Genomic DNA, 24,823 nt, shown 5'->3' on the forward strand with positions numbered 1-24,823 from the left:
CGAGTTTTTAACAACAACGGCTTCTATTAACAAAGGGCTCAGACCAATCAAATGTTAAACAGGCAACTACCACCCCCACGCCCTCAGGCAGCTCCCTCGCCGCCCGCCCTCAGGAGCCCGCCAGCGGCCGCGGCGCCCCGCGCCGTCTCCCCGCCAGCGGCCGCCGCTCCTCGCGCCGCGTGACGGGAGGCCCCGCCTCTCCCGCAGCGCGCTCAGCACCCCACGCACGCGCCCTGCCCGAGCCCAGGCACCGCCGGCGCCTGGGGCGCGGGTGCTCGGGGGCCGGAAGTAGCGTATATCTGGGGGCGGGGCGCGTAGGGCGGCCGGGGCGCGGGGCGCGTGGCGCTGGTGCCGGTGCCGAGATGGAAGCGCAGCTGGCGGTGGTGGCGCAGCTGCAGAGCCTGGCGTTTGAGCCCGGCACCGCCGGACCGCCGCCGCCGCCGCCGCCGAAGGGCGGGGAGCGGGCGGCGAGCACGGGGGGCGCGCCGAGCCCTCCGAGCTCCCGGGAGGGCGCTGAGGAAGAGAAGGCCCCGCCGCTCCCCGCCGAGGGAGCGCGCAGCTCGCCGCCGCCCCCGAGTCCCAGCCGGCCTCCTGCCGCCGCCCCCTCGTCGGACTCGGACAGGTGGGTCTAAACCGGGGCTGGGCCGCGGGGCGGGAGAGGCGCGTCGCTCTCCGCGGGTCGCTCTTTCCCCTTTGAAGCCTCTTACCCGGCGACGCGTGTGGCCCCGCGGCTCAGCGCTCTGCGAGCGAGGTGCCCGAGTCCGCCCTCTAATCCCCGCCCTACTGTTTCGGCTTCTGTAGCTTTCTCTTTCTCATTAAAGGTGACACTTATATTTCACTAGGAGTTTTATTGTTGAATTAATAAGCCTCCGAAACGGGGACTGTAAGGGTACAGAATTTAGCGAAAACATGAGTTTGGTGCTGGTGGTCTGTAGAACGCCATGATTGGTTGGTCCACCATGACCGTTTGAATGTCTTGTTTGACGTGGTCGTCACAGGGTGCTCCTACATCACTTGTGACAGTGTTATTGCTGAAAAAAACAGTATGTAGGATTCAAGGTAAAGAGTCTGCAAATCTTAACTCTGATGTTGTCTCACTGGAAAAGCTCATTCTCAACCTGTATACTTTTGTAAAAGGTTCCATCTTCTACTTGCATGTCTGCTTTGGTGTTCAGTGTAGTTGGTGAAAGGCAGCTTTGGTTAGATGTGGGCTCTGTTTCAGTCGGCAGCCTGCACACTTTCTCAGTTAGTGAGGTTTGTGTTTTCTTTTTCGGCCATTGCAGCAAGATGGGTATGTGCTCCTCTTGACTAGTGGAGGGTGAAATTAAGTCTAAGGGTCTCTTCTTTAAAAGAAGATACAGGGCTTCTTTAGTAGTTAATGGATTAAAGTTTGACTATGGAAATACTCTGTTTGCTTAGTTCAGAGTTTTCCTAGAACATCATGAAGTGATGGATAGTGAAATTCCTGACCTATGGCAGGGGTTTCACCTGTAGTCTTTCTTGCTTCCAGAATCTGTTGCACTGATATTCATATATCAAAGAAGAAATTTTGATAGCTTTAATTTACTTAGCTGCCCATGTGTATCTCAAAAAAAAAAAAGAGTTTAACTCCTTCCACTGATTGGTCTCTGGTAGTCTGGCTGATTTTTGTATTTCTGCTATGTTGATTTTGTTCTAAGAAGTCCGTATTTGGCTTTTTCAAAAGGTTTATTTGGAAAGGTGGTCTTATTTGTCAGCATTTGTTGGAAAAAAAAAAATGCAACAGCAGATAATTTGCCTGTGAAGGAGATAATGTAATACCAAAGAACCTAGAAGAGAGCATTTTTTGTTTTTTATTTATCACTTTGTTTCCAAATGCTTCTTTGTTAACGGCCAGATCAGATAAGAAGGGATAGATGCAATTTTACAAAAGTTTGCTTGCTTTGTGTATTTTTGTGTACAGTTTGTAATGTGTTTTTTCACTCACCAAGATCAGTTACTCCACATGTTTGTTTCTTCCACCAACTCTTGCAGAACTTAGACTTTTGCTAAAAGGAACATGTTGGTGTGAAGAAGGACTGGTTTCTTACTGTGCTCTTTACTTGAAATAATGAGTCTAAGGCAATAAACATCTCTTATGCATGTGCCAGTGAGAAATATTAAATTACTAATCCATGTGAATACATACTAAGGGAATTCAGACAGGCCATGAATTATGAAACTAATCCCTTTTCTCTGCAAAAATTAGAATTTTTTTTTTTACCCTCATAGTGTGTGATGCATTGCTTGGAATAAGTATTTACTTTCACTTCGCTTTATGCTAATATTGGGATTGTACAAGAAGAGTGACTGTGAGCTGTAGAAGGTAGTTTGATGTATTATCTTTGAAATTTTTTTTTTGTGCTCAGTTACATTAAGTGATGTTCAAAACTGGGAATTTAAGTGGTGCATAAAATGGAAACATGTTGATAGTGAATAGACATGGTCCTAATTTGGCTGTGTTTATCTAGGCACTATACTGAAGTGATCCTCCCATGACTAATGTCTCATTTCACTTGCAAACCAGTAAAGTGTAGGCCCCAAACCGTGACTATAACTGTGTATGTCTCACAGAGGGAGTCATGCTGGTGCTGGAGTTTAACGTGGGGTGGCTAGTGGGAGAAGCTGGACTAGGTGAACTTAGAGATGATTGCTGTCATGCCACATGAACCATTCAACAATGAAACAGTGGGAACCGAAGTGAGCCACTGTAGTTGTTAGCATTTGCTCTGAACTGCTGAAGCTACTACTCTTCTGAGATTTTTTTTTTTTTTTTTTTATGATCTTGTTCAGTGGTTGTATGTTCAGGAAAGATTGCTGCTCTTCTGTATACAAATATATACATTTAAGAAAAACATATCTGGTAACCAGAGGTATTTGAGCAATGTATAATGTAGCCATTCTTTTTATCGGTAATGTAGAAGTCAATAATTCCCATGTTTGTTTTATTCAGTGATACAGATTCAGATAGTTCATCAACTACATCTTCTTCTTCACGTTCTCCTTCAACTGTATCTGATGAAGACGATCATCCAAATGAGAAGGATAATAGAACTTACTGTGTTAAAACAAAAGATGAGTTGCCTATTGATGTAAGTACAATGTGTTATCTTTTAAACCTTCTGGTAACACAACTTAAAATATTTTAACTTAATGTATTTTTAAGTCATTGCAATACCTAGTGATTGAATGTGTTTTTACGGTAGTTCAGGTATAACACAGATAATAACTAGAAATGTCTTATTTTTCAGTATATTAAGGCCACTCTGAAGTGAGGTTCACAGCTCATTTTAGGTTCACATTTGTGAAAAATCACAGTTGTAATTAATGAAAATAAATTTCTGGATATTTTAGTACCTTTGTTGTTTGTATATTGCAGGCATTCATCATTCTTTCTCTGTGACAGACTTGAAGGTCTGATATGTCTTACAGATATATTTCAGATATGTTTAGCTTTGAGGTAAAAATTTCAGATGTTGTATTAAGCCTCCCAGAGGTTCATACTGAATTGCCTCTACTCACTTAAGCAAAATTATTAGAGTGGTCATAGAAATGGTTTGTATTTGTTTTATTCTGCAATTTTTGTTATAGCACTGGTTTACGTATTGCAGATCAGAACCTTAATTTGCATCATGATTCTGTCTTCTGGATTTGGTTCTCATAAATACCATATTCATTAAGTATTGCTGCCATTATTCCTCATTATCTCAAAATTAAGAAGTTTAAAGGAATGAGTTTCAGTAATAGTCTGCTAACAGATGATTAGCTATGCATCATTTGTAATAGCTTACAAATAAAAGGATAATATAACAATGTCATGTCGATTTACATTAACAGTATACTGAATCATAGAGTCATGGTTTGAGTTGGAAGGGACCTTAAAGATCATCTAGTTCCAACCGCCCTGTCATGGGCAGGGACACCTTCCACTAGACCAGGTTACTCAAAGCCCCATCCAACCTGGCCTAGAAACTTCCAGAGAGGGGGCATCCACAACCTCTCTGAGCAATCCGTTCCAGTGTCTCACCACCCTCACAGTAAAGAATTTCTTCCTTATATCTAATCTAAATCTACCCTCTTGGTTTAAAACCCTTACCCCTCATCCTATCCGTGCACTCCCTGGTAAAGAGTCCCTCCCCATCTTTCCTGTAGGCCCCCTTTAAGTACTGGAAGGCCACTATAAGGTCTCCCCAGAGCCTTCTCTTCTCCAGGCTGAATGATCCCAACTCTCTCAGCCTGTCCTCGTAGGGGAGGTGCTTCAGTCCCCTGATCATCTTCGTGGCCTGCTCTGGACCTGCTCGAGCAGGTCCATGTCCTTCTTATGTTGTGGGCCCCAGAGCTGGACACAGCACTGCAGGTGGGGTCTCACAAGAGCAGAGTAGAGGGGGAGAATCACCTCCCTCCACCTGATGCCCACACTTCTCTTGATGCCCAGGATATGGTTGCCTTTCTGGTCTGTGAGCACACATTCTTGGCTCATAGTCAGTTTTCCATCCACTAACACCCCCAAGTCCTTCTCCGCAGAGCTGCTCTCAATCCACTCATCACCCAGCCTGTATTTGTGCTTGGGATTGCTCTGATCCCTGTGCAGGACCTTGCACTTGACCTTGTTGAACTTCATGAGATTTTCATGGGCCCACCTCTGAAGCCTGTCCAGGTCCCTCTGGATGGCACATCCCTTCCCTCCAGTGTGTTGACCACATCACACAGCTTGGTGTCATAGGCAACCTTGCAGAGGCTGCACTCAAATCCCGCTGTCCATGTCACCAACAAAGATGTTAAACAGCGCTGGTCCCAACACGGACCCCTGAGGAACGCCACCTGTCACTGCTCTACACTTGGACATCAAACCATTGACCACAACTCTTTGACTGCAAACACCCAGCCAATTCCTTATCCACCAAGTTGTCTATTCATTCAATCCATGTCTGTCCAATTTAGTGACAAGGATGTCATGCAGGACAGTGTCAAATGCTTTGCACAAATCCACGTAGATTATGTCAGCTGCTCTTCCCTTATCCACCAATGCTATAACCCTATTGTAGAAGGCCATCAAATTTGTCAGACATGATTTGCCCTCAGTGAAGCCATGTTGGCTGTAACCAGTCACCTCCTTATTTCCCATGTGCCCTAGCATGGTTTCCCAGAGGATCTGGTCCATGATCTTGCTGGGCACAGAGACGAGACTGACTGGCCTGTAGTTCCCTGGGTCTTCTTTTTTCCCCTTTTTAAAAAATGGGGGTTATGTTTCCCCTTTTCCAGTCAGCAGGAACTTCACCGGACTGCTACAACTCATCAAATACAATGGATAGTGGCTTAGCCACTATATCTGCCACTTCCCTCGGGACCTGTGCATATATCTCATCAGGTCCCATGGACTTGCTGAGGAGAGGGGATCCAAAGAGGATGGAAGTGAGGGACCCTTCTGAAAGTGTCAAAAAACCAGCAGCAAAACCTCAAGCCCAGAAGGCAGAAGCCCAGGGAAGTGGGAGTGCCTCAGGCCACCTACCCCCGAGCGGAAGAGTGAGCTGCGAACTGCGAACGAGGGCAGCGGGGACTCAGAGTGGGAGGAGACTGGAGTGACGACACCCAACGCCATCAAGTACAAGAGCAGCCCCCAGGGAGCGCGGTGAACAACGGGCAAACAGGGTGTGGTGCGTCAGAAGGGTGTGGTGTGTCAGTTTGCACAGCAGTTCGCGCAGGCAGTGCGAGCGGACAGGGCACAGTCCATCTCCTGAGTCTAGAGTTTATCAGAGCTAGTTGTCTTCTTATCGTCCTCCACAAGTGGACTGAACCATGGTCTCCACTCACATCAAAACCACCACCAGAAAGAACGTGGCGACCCAGCTGGAGCTGCCACGCAAACATGCAGCAGTCCAGGTCGCAAGCTGCAGGGAGTGCCTGAGCCAGTCCACCCTGCCGAAGGGCAGCAATGACAACACCTGTGTGCGCTGTGATCAGCTGGATGACCTGCTCAGCCTGGTGGCGGAACTCAAAGAGGAGGTCACAAGATTAAGAAGTATTAGGGAGTGTGAAAGGGAAATTGATTGGTGGAGTGGCACCCCTGAAGCAACAGGAGCAAATGGAGGCTCCAGAAGAGGCAGGCAATCCCTCATCCTCTTGCTACCAGGCAGAAGGAGGGGACCTAAGAGATGGGGGAGGCTGGAAACAGGTCCCTGCTCAGGGAGGCAGGAAAATCCCCTCCCAACCTACCTCACCTTCCATGGTGTCCCTTCACAACAGGTACGGGGCCCTGGAAATTTTGAATGAAGCAGAGAAGGATGAAGAAAATGAGTGAAACAAGGAGGAAGATGGAGGTCCACCAAGGCTGGGTCACTCTAGACCAGGTATTAAAACCAGTTCCAAAAAGAACCCCAGAAGAGTCATTGTAGTGGGTGACTCCATTCTGAGGGGTGTCGAAGGCCCAATATGCAGACTGGACCTGCTTCATAGGGAAGTCTGCTGCCTCCCTGGGGCCTGGGTAAAGGACCTCACGGCAAAACTCCCCCCTCTAGTGAGACCTAAGGACTACTACCCTCTCTTGGTTTTTCAGGTAGGTAGCGGCGATATTACCAGGAGGAGTCCTAAATCAATGAAGAGAGATTTCAGAGCCTTGGGTAAACTGGTTAAGGGGTCAGGGGCACAAATAGTGTTCTCCTCTATCCCTTCAGTTGGAGGGATGGATGAAGAAGAATACAGGAGAACTCAACAGATGAACTTGTGGCTCCGAGACTGGTGTTACTGGCAGGACTTTGGATTTTTCAGTCATGGATTGGTATACAGGACGCCAGACCTTTTGGCATCAGATGGGATGCACCTGTCCCAGAGGGGGAAAAGGGTCTTGGGGCAGGAGTTAGCTGGGCTCATTGAGAGCGCTTTAAACTAGATTTGAAGGGGGAAGGGGACAAAACTGGAACTCCCAGGCATAAGCCCCAGGGTAGATTACCAGAGTTTGTGGGCTGTTGTGCTGGAGACGACCCTCATCCTGCCATCTCAGTGGAGGCAAGGGATGGAGACATGCAGCACAACAAAGATGCAGGGGATATTGATGGATCAGTAACCATAGTAACACCTGTGAAAGGTCAGACCGGACTTAGGACCTCTAGATGCAAAAAGGTGCTGGGGACATCAGCCCATCTGAAGAGCATCTATACCAGTGCACACAGCATGGGTAACAAACAGGAGGAGTTTGAAGGCATGATGCAACAGGAAAATTATGATGTAGTGGCTATCACAGAAGCATGGTGGGATGTCTGCCATGACTGGAGTGTGCCAGTTGATGGCTACAAGCTCTTTAGAAGGGACAGAAGAGGAAGCAGAGGTGGTGTGGTGGTACTGTATGTTAGGGACTGTTATGATTGCTTTGAGTACAAGTATAGTGAAGACAGGGTGGAGTGTCTTTGTGTTAGAATTAGGGGAAAGGCCAACAGGGCAGATGTTGTAGTAGGAGTCTACTATAGGCCACCCAACCAGGACAGAGAGGTGGGTGAAATATTCTGTAGGCACTTAGGAGAAATCTCACGATCGCTTGCCCTTGTTCTTGTGGGAGACTTCAACTTCCCAGACATCTGCTGGAAATACAACACAGCAGAGCGGGACCAGTCCTGGAGATTCCTGGAATGTGTGGGAGATAACTTCCTGACACAGCTGGTGGGTGAACTGACCAGAGAAGGTGCCCTGCTGGACCTCCTCTTTGTGAACAGAGAAGGACTGGTGGATGATGTGGCGGTTGGAAGCCGACTAGGGCACAGTGATCATGAAATAATAGAGTTCTCTACTCTTAGAGAGGCCAGGAGAGGGCTAAGCAGAAATGACACCCTGGACTTCCAAAGGGCTGACTTTGTCTTGTTTAGGCATCTGCTTGAAAGGATTCCTTGGGAGACGATCCTGAAGGGTATAGGGGTCCAGGAAGGCTGGACACTCTTTAAGAAGGAAGTCTCAATGGCTCAGGAGCAGGCTGTCCACAGGTGCTATAAGAGAAGTTGGCAGTAGAGAAGACCTCCCTGGCTAAACAGGGAGCTTTGGCTGCAACTCAGGGAGAAAAGGAGAGTTTACGGCCTTTGGAAGAAGGGGCTAGCCACTCACAATGATTACAAAGATGCTGTGAGGTTATGCAGGGCGGAAATCAGGAGGTCTAAAGCCCAGCTAGAAATTACTCTGGCTTCAGCAGTCAAGGATAACAAGAGATGTTTCTATAAATATGTCAACAGCAAAGGAAAGACCAGGGATAACCTCCATCCCCTGCTAGATGCAGGAGAAAACATGGTAACGAGTTGTCCTGGTTTCAACCAGGATGGAGTTAATTTTCATTGGAGTATTTCATACCATGTGATGTCATGCCCAGGGATTTAGGTGGGTGGGCTCTCTCTCACTCTTGTGGCTTTTCACCAGGGGCTTGCATGCGCGCCGTCTGCTTGTCGGGTCCTGTGGCTGTGGGGGGGGTGGTCGCCATGCTCAGTAAGCCACTGCTGCATTTTACCCGTTTCTTTTTGGACTCACTATTGTTACTGTTGTTCTCTTGTTACATTTAGTAAATTCTTTCTTTTTATTCAACCTATGAATTCTCTTCTTTTTGTCCCTCCCCTATTTCACCACAGGGGGGTGGGGGGGAGGTGAACGGCTGGCCATGTGGCATCTGGCTGCCAGCTGAGTTCAGACCTCCTCACGAGTGATGAAGAAAAGGCTGAGGTGCTTAATGCCTTCTTTGTCTCAGTCTTTAATAAGAAGACTAGTTGTATTGAGGGAATCCAGCGTCCTCAGCCAGGAGACAGAGACTGGGAGAACGACCCCCCCACAATCCAGGAGGAGACAGTGACCTACTGCATCACATAGACACACACAAGTCGATGGGACCAGATGGGATACACCCGAGGGTGCTGAAGGAGCTGGCTGGGGTGCTCGCCAAGCCACTTTCCATCATTTACCAGCAGTCCTGGCTGACTGGGAAGGTCCTGACAGATTGGAAACTGGCCAATGTGACGCCCATCTATAAGAAGTGTCAGAAGGATGATCCGGGAAATTACAGGCCTGTCAGCTTGACTTCAGTGCCCGGGAAGCTGATGGAGCAGCTCATCCTGAGTACCATCATACAACACGTGTGGGACAACCAGATGATCAGGCCTAGTCAGCATGGGTTTATGAAAGGCAGGTCCTGCTTGGCAAACCTGATCTCCTTCTACGACAGGGCGACCTGCTTATTGGATGAGGGAAAGGCTGTGGATGGCTTCAGTAAGGCCTTTGACACCGTTTCCCACAGCATTCTCCTGGCAAAACTGGCTGCTTGTGGCTTGGATGGGAACACGCTTCGCTGGGTAAAACACTGGCTGGATGGCCGGGCCCAGAGAGTTGTGGTGAATGGAGTTAAATCCGGTTGGCGGCTGGTCACGAGTGGTGTCCCCCAGGGCTCGGTTGTGGGGCCACTCCTGTTTAACATCTTTATTGATGATCTAGACGAGGGGATCGAGTGCACCCTCAGTAAGTTTGCAGATGACACCAAGCTGGGTGGGAGTGTTGATCTGCTCGAGGGTAGGGAGGCTCTGCAGAGAGATCTGGACAGGCTGGAGCGATGGGCTAAGGCCAACTGTATGAGGTTCAATAAGGCCAAATGCTGGGTGCTGCACTTGGGCCACAACAACCCCCAGCAGCGCTACAGGCTTGGGGAGGAGTGGCTGGAGAGCTGCCAGTCAGAGAGAGACCTGGGGGTGTTGATTGACAGCTGGCTGAACATGAGCCAGCAGTGTGCCCAGGTGGCTGAGAAGGCCAATGGTATCCTGGCTTATATCAGAAATAGCGTGGCCAGCAGGGACAGGGAAGTGATCTTACCCCTGTACTCGGCACTGGTGAGGCCGCACCTCGATGACTGTGTTCAGTTTTGGGCCCCTCACGACAAAAAGGACATTGAATGACTCGAGCGTGTCCAAAGAAGGGCAACGAAGCTGGTGAAGGGTCTGGAGCACATGTCGTATGAGGAGCGGCTGAGGGAACTGGGGTTGTTTAGTCTGGAGAAGAGGAGGCTGAGGGGAGACCTCATCGCCCTCTACAACTACCTGAAAGGAGGTTGCAGAGAGATGGGGATGAGCCTCTTTAACCAAGTAACAAGTGATAGGAGAAGAGGGAATGGCCTTAAGTTGCACCAGGGAAGGTTTAGACTGGATATTAGGAAGTATTTCTTTACAGAATGGGTTGTTAGGTGTTGGAATGGGCTGCCCAGGGCAGTGGTGGAGTCCCCATCCCTGGAGGTGTTTAAGCGTCGGGTTGACATAGCGCTGAGGGATATGGTGTAGTTGGGAACTGTCAGTGTTAGGTTAATGGTTGGAGTAGATGGTTTTCAAGGTCTTTTCCAACCTAGATGATTTCTCTGATTCTGTGACTTGTGTGCCTTCAGGTTCCTTAGATGGTCTCAAACCTGCTCTTCTACAGTCGGTGGTTTTTCATTCTCCCTCCTTCTGTCTTTGCCTTCTGTGACTTTGGCGGTGGGGCTGGAGCCCTTGCTGGTGAAGATGAGGTAAAAAAAGTCATTGAGTACCTCAGCCTTCTCCATATCCTAGGCAACCAGGTCTCTCGTTTCCTTGGGGAGAGGGCCCACATTTCCCCTAGTCTTCCTGTTATCACCAGTGTACCTATAGAAGCTTTTATTGTTGCCCTTGTTGTCTCTGGCCAGATTTAATTCTATCAGGGCTTTGGCCTTCCTAACCTGATCCCTGACTGCTTGAACAGTTTCTCTGTCTTCCTCCCAGGCTACCTGTCCTTGCTTCCACCCTCTGTAGGCTTTCTTTTTTACATTTGAACTCGTCCAGGAACTCCTTGTTCATCCATACATTTATCTGTTATTCTGTAGATCTCTCCCCTTCATAAAAAATGCTTTCTGGAATGGGAAACCAGTCCAGTGAAGGGTACAGGAAGTTATTAGGTAGAGAAAAAGAATCTCTGAAGAGCATTGACATGAATTAGTAGTAGCAACAACAGGAGCTGGGAGCATGTTAATTCTTAAACTGTTGCTTTAGAGACACTTTGAGTAAAGAAAAGCTTTTCGGATATTCTTTTATCCCTGAAATTAATCAAAGATTGAGAAACACATACTGTTGTTTTCTGAAGGAGTAAAATATCAGAGCAATTCCTGCTTATATGTACTTGGTTTTGAAGTACGATTAATAGTAGAACGAATGTAGGTGCTTCTATGAACATTTTTTTTACAGCACTGGACTTCTGAACAAAAATCCTTGCTCAAATATATGTATTTATCAGGCTTTATTTACCTTTTATCTCATCTGCTCACTTGTCTAATTAGCTCACTATTTTCAAGTCCAAGTGTTTACGAAACATTGTCTTCCTTTTAATTACTGGCCTGATTAATTTCATTGGTTCAGCAAAGCTATAGCTTTTTGCTAATGATAGTTAATAAGAACTGAAGTTCTAGAAACTACATTGTTTACTGTATCTTGTACTAAGCCATTCTACAGTAATAGAATTAGTCTGTGTAAAAATTTATAGATTGTGTTATGTAAATTTGAAGGAACACAATTTGAAAATTGAAATGTCTGTTAAAAATGAAACATGATGATTAGTGTTCTACCCAAAAGTTCCCAATAATAGCTAACTTGCTAAAGCATGGGTCAAACATAAAATAAAAAATCAAAGGAAGTATTTAACTGGAATATGTACTTGGGGGAAAAAACCTGCGTGTATTAAGGAGTGTGGAACTATTTTAGAAACCTCCTGCTTTGAAGCGTAGGATTGGCAGATATTGTACATAGTATGACAGATGGTATAGTTTACCAATCTGAGATTTATGATCAAAAATTTAGCCTTCTTCCTTCTGGTCTTTGACCTTTGAATTGCTCTGACATCCATGACTTGTTTAAGTCTTAGCAGTGAAGTTGGTTTAATGTTGGAAAACTTACTGTCCTGTAGAAATGTGTGGTGTTTCTATTTGAATTCACATTTTGACTTCAATGCTATATTATATGATCTGGGAAAGTCTTGGCCTCTGTTTGGTCTTTGAGTTGCTCTAGAAGCCTTTGCCAAGCACTTTTGTTAAGAGTGAAGATTATCAGGTGAAATTTTTATAAGACAGGATAAGATTCTTCTATTGGAGAGGGATTTTGTTTCTGTTGATGGCCTTTAGAAGTGCAGTTTAGTGCTAAGATTTGGACTCTACCTCCAAATTCAGAAGATGTTGAATTTGAAGATAATTCTTACTCTAGTTGCCCTTACCTTGTATTCCATATAGTCCATATTGAATTCACAGCGGTATAGTATATACGCAGAAATCTTAGTTTATGAGTAAATTGGAGGTGGATGATGAGTTCAGTGTTAATCAGCCTTTGATGGCAGATTTTGATGCTTACATTTGAGGTAAAAAATTAATTTGAATATTTTTTGTGTAGTACTCACTTGTATACCTGAGCTTTGGCCTTTTTTTGGAAAGTGTTCTCTGTGATTATCCTCTTGTACCAAATCCAACTTCTACCTAAAAATAATTCTCTTTGTATAGGTTGTTGTGATCTCTACATCTTCTATAATCATCCAAGTCATGGCATAAATGGACAGACACCATTTTGTTGAATCAGATGATACATATCTGGTGTATTTCATACTATTTTATCTCTTGCTCTGTAAATTGTTCTTCTGTCACACATTGAATGTGATTACAAGTTGTCTGATTTTTTTGATTACTGATTATTTAATTAGTGTTGTACATTGAACTTAATTTATCTAACTTGAAAGTTAGAAAAAATGAACAAAATGTCTATCAGTTGTTAGTTTTCTCCAGTTGAATAAAATTGGCTTCTATTTTAGTTGCAATGGAAATATGTAGACTAGTGTCTCAATAGAAAAGGTGTCTTCAGAAGTGTCATTTGCCCAAGATGAGTTAATTTAGAATTATTCTGAAAGAGACAAATCAAACTAGATTATTTTTATTAAATCTTTAAAATGCTAGGAGGTTTTTCTGATTGTCAAATTTATGCAGCAACAAAGTGATGAATGTCTTAGTGTGATGAGATTATATTCTGAACATTGACTTGATATTTTCAGGAACTGCCTCCTGTTGAAGACTTATCAATAATTCTGCCTGATGATGTTGAACTGAAGCTCTTCGGGACAGTTTCCAGCATCATTGAGCAGCTAGGTAGGCAAGATATGTTTGCTTTGGTTTTAATTAAAATAGTTTCTCTATATCTCTGCATTAATAGTGTGATTAACTGTTCCCTCAAAGTGTCAGTACTGCAGCATTCTATTTCGGGGGTAGTGGGTTGCTGAATGAGAACTCGGACTACCAAATGACATTTGTGTTGAATTCCCTTTTAGTTGGCTTACATCTGAAGATTAAGATAATTATGCATGTGTTTCTGTGTAACTTTCATGTTCTGATTTTTTCATTAAAAAGCCTTTTTTCACCGTGTGTTATGATCTTTATATTCTGGCAACAATAAGATTGAACATTTGCAGTATTTTAAGAAAATCTTGCAGTTGTACATGCTATATTTGAATTATCTCTGAAGATACGGAAAGCGTATAACTGAAAGCACAGATGTAGTCAACCAAGTGCTTGATTGTTAATATATGAAGACAGGAAAAACGCTTGTTTCTTTAGCAGTGCACGTTCTTCTTTACATTTTTTTGTTTTATTCATGCCACTTCTGGCACCTTGACCAAATGCAAGCTGCCGGTGTCAGCAGTCATAGGACAGCATGACTGACACGATTTATAGGGATTGGAGGATAAGCTTAATGGGATTGAGACATACAATGGATATAAGCTTAACTGCAGGTATATACATTTAGGGATCTTTTCAGATCTACCTGGGACCTCAGTTTTTGATATATGAAATCAAAGTTTTGCTGAAGCTGATATTAATAAAACAGCCATAGTATGTTTGTATTTAAGCTTATTTTGAGTGTTCCATTCTGCTTGAATGGCTTTCAAAGCAGTTTGCTTATGAAAATTAGAAACTAAGTTCAATTTTGAAGTTAAAGTATTTATGTTGATGGGGTATAAAATAATTAAAGCAAATAGCCCTTGCTATTAAATTTTCTTTTATTGTAAAGATTCCAGGTAATACAGGCAATTCCTTTACAGTATTTTTATTGGTGGTGTTGGTTTGGAGTTGGATTTAATTTTTTTCATGTGTAGGAAGCTGGCTTGAGAGTGTGGAAGGCAGTAATGTCATAATTGTCCTTTTGTTCTAATTTGCCCTTTCTTGCTTATTGATAATAATGGGCACTTCAAGAAGGCTGTTTTCAGCTAAAATGATAGTTTGAAAATAAGTTAAAAGAGAAATGGTTGAATCATAGTTTGCAGTTCTTTTTGATCTAATATAGGAGTTTTTAAACAAAGCTATTTTTAGACTTCAGTTTTGAAATCTGTCTTTATTTTATAATCCTCCTTGGTGTGAGTATAACCTTTTCAAGTCCTGTCAGTTTACTGACAGGTGAATTCTTCAGTCTGCATCCTACTTTATGTAACTGAAATATATGAAGTGTTGAATTTAGACTGGTTGGTGAAAGTTAGAAAACAGACTAATAATCATACATGAAAGAAAGTCATAGAAAGGGAATAAAACCCCAAGATATGTGTTATTTTTCTGCTTTTACTATCTTGCTTTATGACTTCCTCTTTCCACATGTTTTCCTTTCTTTTCAGTTCTGGAAATAGGTGTCTTGAGTGGCCTCACTTTCAGTTGATTTGTGGCCATATTACGGTCTCTGCCAGCTTATTGTGGGTTGTTTTTTGATTTTTGAACTAAATTGATACCCATGTATACTGGGTTTATATCTAGTATGAGGGGCGTTGAGGTCTCTTGGAAACCACAAACATTATTTTAGTTCGACAGTCAGTATTCCGAGCACTTTCTGTCCCTTTGATGTATCAGAAATCTCTGCTGTTCTCTGTAGCAAGATTCCAAGTTCATAATCTGCAGTGTGTGATACTGTAAATTGGGTATTTCATACTATGAGGTGAATTTAAGGCTAGAACAGTATAGGCTCATCCTAACTTCATACAGCTAAAAGCAAGATGACAGGTCTTACACTGAGCAGAAGTTCACAGGATCAGAATTTAAAAGAACTTTTGCTGTGTTTTGCTTCAAGGTACTTGGAGAAGAGAAAAATTCACTGCGTGGGTTGTAGCCTGAAAAGTAAATAGCTTTGGTGCATGTGAGAAACCTGGTCTGGGACTGCGCTTTGGGGTCTGAACGAGTAGAAGCTGAGGGTTTTGGGTGGGTTGAGGTAGGCAAAGCTATAAGTCAAATAGGCTGTAGATGATAACTGTTTCTCCTGGGTTTCATGGGACTGGCATGATTTATATTTTTAGAATATTTTCCTTAGCCTGCTGGAAGACTGGGGGCTATGTGTGATCAATCAAGTTGAGAGCATTCTCTGAGAGTTTTTGGCGTGTGGGGTTTTTTTTTTTTGTGTGTGTATTGTTTTGGGCTTTTTGTTGTGGGGGTTTTGTTTTTTATTTTTGGCTAAGGTATATTTGTCATGAGGGTTAAGCTACACATTGGGTTCTTTCACTGTATATTTTATTATATAGGTAGGCACAGAATAAACCGATGTCCCTAATTCTCTTGAAATTCAGTGAACTACTAAGCCTGTAGCATTGTCACAGGCTTGTTTGGCATGTCATAAAGTGTTTGCAGATTGAAATAGTACCAAAGCTTGAGTTTTAGCTTTGAGATGTTTATTGCTTTAAGTCCTGTTATGCAAGTTTAACAGTGATAATCTTGTTAGTTTTTGTTGGAGTCTGACTGACACTAAGTGCTTGAGTGACTTTATTTGCTGATGGAGAGACGTTGAGAATGCTTAATTGAGCGTTCTGTTGTTTTAGAGGTAGAAAAGATTACCTTCAGAATCAGAATTTTTGAGTGTAAAGCTGCTAGGCCTCTGTATTGACACATTTAAGCATGATTCCTGCTGATTGTAAAGGAATACATGGTATTTCTGTAGACTAAGCAACAAATGTGAACTACTACCCAAGAAGAGAGTGAACTACTCTGAAGATTTCAGTAAAGAATAAGCTCTTTATGTGTCTGAATCTGGAAAAACTAAAAGTAAAGTTGCCTGTATATCAAATTATGTATTTAATGGAGGAAGAACATGCTTATATGTCCATTTATAAGTATTTAAGTCTACGAAGTGTTAAGATTTCACATTTTGATCTACTAGAAGGACTTGCTCACTCTGACCACTCATACCATCATTAATCATGGGTTAGGCCCAAATGTGGTATGAGGCTTATATGACATTAAATTGCAGAAGTGTATTTCAGATTGTGTATCTGCATACATAAATGACACCACCAGTTGCTACTGTGACTGCACTGCCAGGCATCTTTTGTGTTCTGGTCTGTTCTTACGACTTATTAGGGGAATCATTCTTTTTTCCGAGGAGAATTTTCATTTGGCATACTAAGAAGGCAGAATATAAAGATGTATCTGCACTCAAAAAACCCCAGGTTATTGCTGCTATGCACTTAATCAAGAAACATCCTCTGTAAATACAAGTATCTCGCACATACGTATCTGAGACTTTTCTTTTGTACCTATCATCTGGTTTCCTTTCTTTCTCCACCCCAAGAGAACAATAATTCTGTAAACAAATGTAAATCTTACCACTCATATATCACTGGAGAAAGGGTGTATGGTTATAAGTAGTTTTGTGTGTGTGCAAGAATTTCTGGGTGAAGCTCTATGAACTTTAGTGGACAAATAATGGTGTGGTTTGTTAAGTTTCTCTGCAATTAACTAAATGCTGCTGTTGAAACATAAAGTTCTAATTGATTTTTTGTCCGTTTTAGTAATAATTGAATCACTGAGAGGTCTACCTCCAGTAAATGAAGAGAGTATAATTTTTAAAGAAGACCGGCAAGCAGCAGGAAAGGTTTGTGTAAAGCATAAAAACCTGTTATGCTAATATAAAATTCAAAGTATTCTTTTATGTTCCAGCAAATAGTGTTGAAGTTGACTAAATGAAAGATGTTTCCTTAATATGTAGTTTTTCTTTGTGCTTTTGACTCTTGCTATAGTAATCTATCTTTTTAATCTGAAGAATTCCTAACCTGGAATTCATTACATCTTTATAGAATTACTATGTGTGATAAGTTTTTGCTATTTTATGAAAGTGCTCGTGGAGAGGGAGAGGTTGCTTTATGTTGTATTATGTCTAGAATAACAGGCTGTGCTCTTTTATTGCCAGGAGTTGGGGGCAAAGAATGGGGAAATTAGTCAAGTTTCACAAAAAACAGGAAATGCTTACATATCTGCTCTCTGCTGTTTCAGTTTAAGGCCAGTGTGTATGCAAGTATAATGAAGACTGTTTGCTGAGAGGGGTGTCACATTAAATTTTGTATGTTATCTGGGAAGGGACAGCCATCATCTGGAATGGTTACTACTATAATATCTTTGAATGCTAGATGTGAGTGAAACAAAAAAACTCAGCCTGAAATTGCACATATTCTGCACATCTCAGAATTCTCTGCTCTCCATGAAACAGGGGAACAGACAGAGGAACTGACGTAAAGGTGTCTTGTAAAGAGAAAGAAATGGTCAGAATATTGTTCCAGGTGTAAGAGATTTGAAAGTATAATGGAGAGTGAATAGAGATTTGATAAAAGGAAAGATTACTGAAGTAAAGGAAGCAGACAGTGAAAGCAGTACAGTTGGGTGGCCAAAGGCAACATCAACATGTGAGAACTTTTCCACATTATGACTTAAACAGTATCTGGGGAAATATACTGTTAAACAAAATGCAGTAATAAAACCAGAGCATGAAAGTATCTTTATTTGATGCTTCATTTTGAAAATATACCGAACTTCTTAAATACAAAGCATCTTAAAGGTTCATGGTTGTCTACAGTGAAATTAGCTATCTAGTCTTGGTTTATTTAAACATTTTAATTTTGTTTGTGTTTCAGGTATTTGAGATCTTTGGTCCTGTTTTACATCCCTTTTATGTGTTGAGATTTAACAGCTCTGAGCATATCAAAGCAAAAGGTATAAATGTGCAAGATAGCATGTATTTTGCTCCATCAGTGGAGGACTTCACCCAGTATATATTTGCAGAGAAACTGAAACAGTGAGTCTGATTTTTTTTTTTTTCTTTCCCTAATCTGGTTATAATGTATTTTATAATATAGCTAAAATTACTGGATTAAAGTTTCGCCTTGAGTGAGAAACTGTAGGACTAAGCTTGACACTAAAACTTTTCTCTTTTTAGATATTCTCAACTGTGTTGTAATAACAAGGTTGTACCGTTTTGCCTTTTGGAACACTACAGAGTAACTGTAAACTACAAAATTCTAAAGTGTTACAATTACTAAAGTTTAGTAGCTTCTTATTCAATTTAATACATTAAGCTTTCTTTCTTTTCATGTTTCTGTGTTATCTAAAATATCATAGCCAGAAAAAAATTAATGGATACTTCCCTCGCCTACAACTTGTTTGAATTCTGAACAAGTTTGTATTTATTTGCTATTTTTATTTCATGTTACAAGACCAGAATTGAAATTTAATTATCAATAAATCTATTGTACAGTTGGAGAATGACAATTCTATATGAAAATCACCTGCTGTAAATTTGAGAGAGGCAATCTGAGTGGCAATGTAGTATGATGTTCAGAAACTTCTAGTGTTTGTGTATCCCAGTCTGCCTGAGGAAAGTAGCATGTATGAATAGGACTTGTTGCCATTTAAAGGTAGTGTACTCAAAGATACAGAATGAGAAATAAAGCATAATAAATGACTGCTAGACTTTAATGTTCCAATTATTGATGAATAATTGTCTGAAATAACTATAGGTTAAAAAAATCCTTTGTCATACAATTGATGTAGTCTGTTTATTAGAACTAGTTCTCATCTGACTTGCAAATTTTTTTACTATAGCCAATAGTATTGGTGTCTGCATTAATTGCAACTCTGCCAGTATTCATATTGAATAATTTTTTTCTTTAGTCATGCATGGGTGATCAAGGCCTGCAGGAGTTTTTTGGTTTTTTGGGGTTTTTTTTCCATTTCTGTAGAAGCAGCAAGCATATTTTTTCCTTTCAGTGAAGATCAAAATAGATCATCACACTCTCACTCTGCTGCTTGTTTGTTTTTCTGCAGCATTTTGATGCCAGCTGGTCTTTGATTTGTTCCATTAAACTTTGTTGCTTAGCGCAGTAACTGCAGAGACTTTGTCGTGCTTTAATCATGTGCTTGCTGCATCAGTAACTGTGTGCCATACTAAAACATGAGTCTCACATCTCAGATGCTTAGTTGGCTACATGCTTTGCAAGTAGTTTTGGGAACTATTTGTCTTTTGGTAGTACTTTACTATCTCATGTGGTACAAAACACTAGGTAAGATGTTTCAGACTTTAATGACTTATCAGTGGAGTTGAAGAGTGCATAAGACATGTGTGAACATTTGTGCCCAGGTGGCCAAGAAGGCCAATGGTATCCTGGCTTGTATCAGAAATAGCATCACCAGCAGGGACAGGGAAGTGATCTTACCCCTGTACATGGCACTGGTGAGGCCGCACCTCGATGACCGTGTTCAGTTTTGGGCCCCTCACTACAAAAAGGACATTGAATTACTGGAGCGTGTCCAAAGAAGGGCAACGAAGCTGGTGAAGGGTCTGGAGCACATGTCGTACGAGGAGCGGCTGAGGGAACTGGGGTTGTTTAGTCTGGAGAAGAGGAGGCTGAGGGGAGACCTCATCGCCTTCTACAACTACCTGAAAGGAGGTTGCAGAGAGCTGGGGATGAGCCTCTTTAACCAAGTAACAAGCGATAGGAGGAGGGAATGGCCTCAAGTTGCACCAGGGAAGGTTTAGACTGGATGTTAGGAAGCATTTCTTTACAGAACGGGTAGTTAGGCGTTGGAAAGGGCTGCCCAGGGCAGTGGTGGAGTCCCCATCCCTGGAGGTGTTTAAGAGTCGGGTTGACATAGTGCTTGGGGATATGGTGTAGTTGAGAACAGTCAGTGTTAGGTTAATGGTTGGAGTAGATGATCTTCAAGGTCTTTTCCAACCTAGATGATTCTGTGAACAGCTGTGTAATCTGGCCTAAACCATAATTTCTGAATAATGTGATTTAAGTTACATTTCACTGAAACTATTTTATTTCTGAGTTTTGTCAATAAAGTTTCTTAAGCTTTTGTGAGGCAATTGGTACTGTTTGTTGAAGCTGCTTTTTCACAAAGTAAGTATCACTGAAAAAGGATAAAGAATTTTGATTTCTGACCTGTGCTGTAATGTCTCTATAAAGAAACCATGATGTTGTGGATAGTAGAAAAGTTGAGCTTCGGTCAGTGCTTCACAAGAAGGCTTTTGGACCTTAGCAGATTGACAGTTTGATGACCAGTGATTTTCTGGTTTTTGTTAGTTTGACTGTGTGGAGACCAGTCTGACTGGAGTACTATAGGCTTAACGTTTTAGAACTGATACTCAAAGCTGTGATGGTACTTTGAAAAGGAAAAGAATCAGGATTAAGATCTGAAAGAAACCTTAAGTTTGAAGCTTTTTTAAAAAACCTAGAATGCAATCTGCTTGCATTGTATGAAGTTGCAGTGCTATGAATAAGCCTTACACTTTATAGCAAAATAAATGAAAATTTAGTGTAAAACTTCCTGAATGCAAAGTACTTTGTTGCTAAAAATAGATCTTTGTTGTATTGCCTGAAACACAAAGTAATTCTAAAAAAGCTCATGTATTTTCATGATTCCATTGAGTCACCTTCTGTTAGACTTCTAGGTCTTACAGTATCTGAGTTCAGAAATCAAAGAATTCCTATCTTGTTCTTTGCAGAGGATTATTAAATATCTCAGAGCATGAAAAGTGTTTTGTGTTTCACTGAAATGAGGAAGGCTGCCTTGGGAGAGGGAGATAAGCTGCCTGAAGAACTTACAAGGCTTAAATTTTGCAGTCAGTGGTACTACATACTGCCTAATGACAACAGGTCTTGGAGTTTCTTGCATGCTCTGGTATTTTTGGCGGGCACGTATTGTCTCGAAATAGCAAGATGAGAGGGAGAAACAAAGAAGTTGGTTCATAATAAAAAAATGAAAGTGTTACTTTTCATCTTTGCATAGGTAGAGAGTTTTCTGCAACCAAGAAATTACTCATATAGAGCCCTTATCTTCCTTTTCTCCCTTAACATTTTCTTCTAATTGAACTTTAAAATGGCTTGCTTGCTAATATGATTTGCTCATAATCACAAAGGTGGCATGTCTTTATGGTTTTCTAGTAATAGGTAGAGATTGAGCTTCAGTTTTATGGTTAGGAGTTGAGGCACAAAAGTACCGCCAGATGACTTGCCAGTGTTCTCATGGGCAGCCTTTGACTAAGGGCCTCATAAGTCCAGGCTAGCTAGAGCTGATGCTTATGTATTTGATGTGCTTATGTATTTGATGTAGCTATTGCTGCTTAATTGTTGCTGATTTGATGAATACATATTAGAGCACTGATTGAAGGCATTTCACACTGAACACGTTGATGTTATTAACTGTATGGTTCCATTTTGCAAGTAAGAATTTTCAATATTGCATTATTTCGTATAGTTTGTCTGCATAGATAAGGATTGTGTCTTGACATTTCAGACCAAAACATAGCGTGGAAAAACCTTCCATAGACTTTTAACAGCATAATTTAAAATTGTACCACAAATTTGTTGCTAATCAAAGAAATGACTTGATTTTTAGTGAAGTTCTTACTGTTGGGTGGAATAAATGACACCAAATTAATCTTGGTGCTTGTCGGGCAAGACAATTGAGTTTTCTCTTCCTTAAGCATCTTTTACCTTGCTTATTAATTTTATATTTACAGCAAAATAGAAGATGAAACCTAATTATCTAGCTAATCCTGTCTTAATAAAATTATAAGACAAGCTTAGAGGGTTTTTTGGTTCCGAATTCACTTCGCTATAGTTACACTTAAAGCCCATGTCCTACTAGACCAGTTCCTTTTTAACTGGCGACATGTGTTCTGAAACCAGAAGAAGCAGCAAGCTTGTCACTGTAGTCAGCAGTTAGTCAGCATAAGAAAGTTGCAGTGAACTACCTCATTTTAAATTCAAAAGGGTGTGTTGAGAGAATATTGATCAAAGCTTAATATTAGCCGTGTGATATGTTCAGACTCAGAATAGGAAGATTTTTCAAGTGGCATATGTAGTGAAGTCTGAAGTTGACACATACATGTAAGGAACTGAAGGAAGTGATGCCTCAAACATTCATCGACACAGAAAACCTCAAGGACAAGCTGTGGCCTTTGCATTAGTCTAAGGAATGTCACCCAAGGAAGCAGGAGTGTATCAAAGGATGCACCCCCCACTCCCTTGCAGTTGCATTGACAAACTCCTTAGATAAGCCTCAAAAGGGGGAAAACTGGACTGAGTGAAACCAGGTGTTTCCCCTCAAGCACAAATACGGCTGAACCCCATACTTTGTGGCTCTGTTGTGCAAGCCAGACACCAGGCTTGCCTTGCTAATGACTTTGCGCCTCTGCCATTGAAGTGGTAACAAGAACAGATAAGAGGTGATCGCCTCTGGGATGACCGATAAGAAGCATGAAGTCAGCAAAAATCTCTGGGAACAGAGGAAAAAACAAAGCTGGACAGGGCGAGTATGACCAGCGACTCAGTTGGAACCCATGCTCCACCTTTTTCCTCGTCTCTCATGGAAATGAGTTTGTGGAATACCTGCCCCTCCTCGTGTAGTATGCTAATCAGCTGATAAGATGAATTTAAAAGGGGCCAGAAACTTTGTTGTGTGTGCACCCACCACCCAACATTACTGGACCTGACACATCGCTGGATCCAGGGGTGGTGATCCGGATTTCTTTGACTCTCTTTCTCTCCTTTCTTTTTCTTTCCTCTCCTTTCTTTTCTTTCTTACAGGTTTATAAGAGACTACATTGCTTATTAACCTTTTTCAAGTTTAAATTGTTTTCTACCACAAGTAAAGCATTTTAACAGGTCGTTTGGTGTCATTTCACTTTAATTTAACCCGAGGGCATCACAGAACTGTTGTGACTCTCTGGGTCTGGATCGTGACAATACATTACTATTCCCTTAGAAACAACATTAAAAAACAAATGCGTTTTTTAAAACGGGCAGCTCCTGGTGTAGGAGATCTGATACCTTGAAGAAATACCTGATAGCCTATTTGCTACAATACAGTTCTTGCAAATTATTTCTAACCTGGAATATGTTGCTACTACGTGATTCAAACAAGAGATGTTTCATAGCCTGCTTACACAATCTTTCTTCCATCTTCATTGTCTGATTTGTGGTTTGTTTTGTTTTTTTTTTCTTTCAGAGAAAAAGGTTCAGATGCATCTTGGAAGAACGACCAAGAACCACCACCTGAAGTAATTACATTTTTTTAATTATTATTATTTTTGATTACACAAGATACGTGTAGAAAAACTTCTGTGCAGAGTAACTAATTAGCAAGCTTATTTTTTACACAAACGAGTTGGATGTACCTCTTCATTGAAAAGAAGGTTTCTTGGAGAGGTCTCACACACAGTCGGTGTAGAGTGTGCTAGCTGTCTTTTTCTCCTTGCTTTTGCAATTGGAAAATTGTGTATCTTTGTCTTCAGTTCCTCTAGTCCTTCAAGAGCATGTATTGCAACCTGAATGTTCAACTTTGAGTAGCAGTGCTTTTACCTTGCCTAACAGCTTTGCTTCTGCTATGGAATTTTTGTCCTTGTTCTTTCACTGCAGCTCTCTGTTTTACCTTGCCACAATTGTCCACAGTTGGACAACTTGTCCAGAAGGATGTTGTGAGGGACAGTATCATGCTGTGAGGGACTGTATCAATTTTTACATTCACAGTCCTTATCCCACGCTGTTTGTTCTGGTTTGAAGGAGAAATGTTGTGATGGACTTTTCTGTGGTTGAAGATAGGTCCTGTAGTGATATATCAGTCTCAACCCAGAATGTTTCTTTTCCCGCTATGGATGGAATGATGCATTTTGAAATATGTTTTTTTTCTTCCCTCAAACAAAACTGAGCAGAGCAGTAAGTTCTCTCAAACAATGCTGTCTGTCAGGTCTGACTGTAAATGGCCTTCCTTTCTCGGGGAGACATCATCTCACAAAAGATCATTTGAGAATCAGAAGTGTTGCATAGAATTGGACTGTGGGTATGTGATCAATAGAGCTTTGAAAGACTGCATACTTAGAAACTTTTGGCTAGTCTTAACTTTCCTTTGTTGAACAATTTTCTAGTGATGATGATAGAAAATGTGCTTATTGGCTAATGGTGAGCTCTTTTTTTGTTTTAGTCATATTTTTAAAGCTGTTCAGGAGATAAGCTTGTAAATGTGTAATCTGAATTTGTAGGAACCTAAGTAACTTTAAAACTTGGCTAAATACAGTCAAGCAGTCAGATCTTCTGCAGATAGAGATTCATTGCTTTTTTTCAAAGTTGTTTGGGTTGTTTTTGTTACAATGTTTCTTAATTTTAATGATGATACTGTTACCTTCAGGTTAGAATCTGAAAGTACAGGAAGAACTTCAGGTTCCTCACTGTAGGAAGGAATGAAGCTTGAACAAAATCAGTGATGGCGAGGATGGGCAAACTTGATTGCTTGTTATGACACCTTTGTTTCCGTGGCTGTTCTGACTTTGTGATATGTCTGTGTGCTCTATTTTGGAGAAAAATGCCACATGTACCATCTTGTAGTCCTGAACTAGAATAATCTCTGGGTAGTTGTAGCAGTTGCAGTTTACACTAAGATATTCAAACTGTGACAGCTGATGAGCTTATAGAAAGTAGCTTTTGCTGTGAAGCTAATAGCTGTTGACAAGGGTGCAGATTAAAT

General features: G+C 41.7%; 1 protein-coding gene across 2 annotated transcripts in view; it reads left to right on the plus strand.

Moving 5' to 3' along the window:
• The first annotated feature begins 315 nt into the window (after window positions 1–315).
• Window positions 316–24,823, plus strand: part of NAF1 (nuclear assembly factor 1 ribonucleoprotein) — a 28,336-nt gene continuing 3,828 nt past the window's right edge. The window contains exons 1-7 of one of the 2 annotated variants that reach the window (XM_074866562.1): window positions 316–622; window positions 2,972–3,110; window positions 13,054–13,147; window positions 16,816–16,898; window positions 17,932–18,092; window positions 23,312–23,363; window positions 24,015–24,142. In XM_074866562.1, the coding sequence (XP_074722663.1) occupies window positions 363–622; window positions 2,972–3,110; window positions 13,054–13,147; window positions 16,816–16,898; window positions 17,932–18,092; window positions 23,312–23,363; window positions 24,015–24,142 (917 nt within the window). In that variant the 5' untranslated portion in view covers window positions 316–362. The remainder of the gene's footprint in view (window positions 623–2,971; window positions 3,111–13,053; window positions 13,148–16,815; window positions 16,899–17,931; window positions 18,093–23,311; window positions 23,364–24,014; window positions 24,143–24,823) is intronic. The other variant, XM_074866561.1, reaches the window with a different exon arrangement.

Source organism: Strix uralensis, chromosome 4 (genome assembly GCF_047716275.1).
Source record: "Strix uralensis isolate ZFMK-TIS-50842 chromosome 4, bStrUra1, whole genome shotgun sequence".
Classification (NCBI taxonomy): domain Eukaryota; kingdom Metazoa; phylum Chordata; class Aves; order Strigiformes; family Strigidae; genus Strix; species Strix uralensis.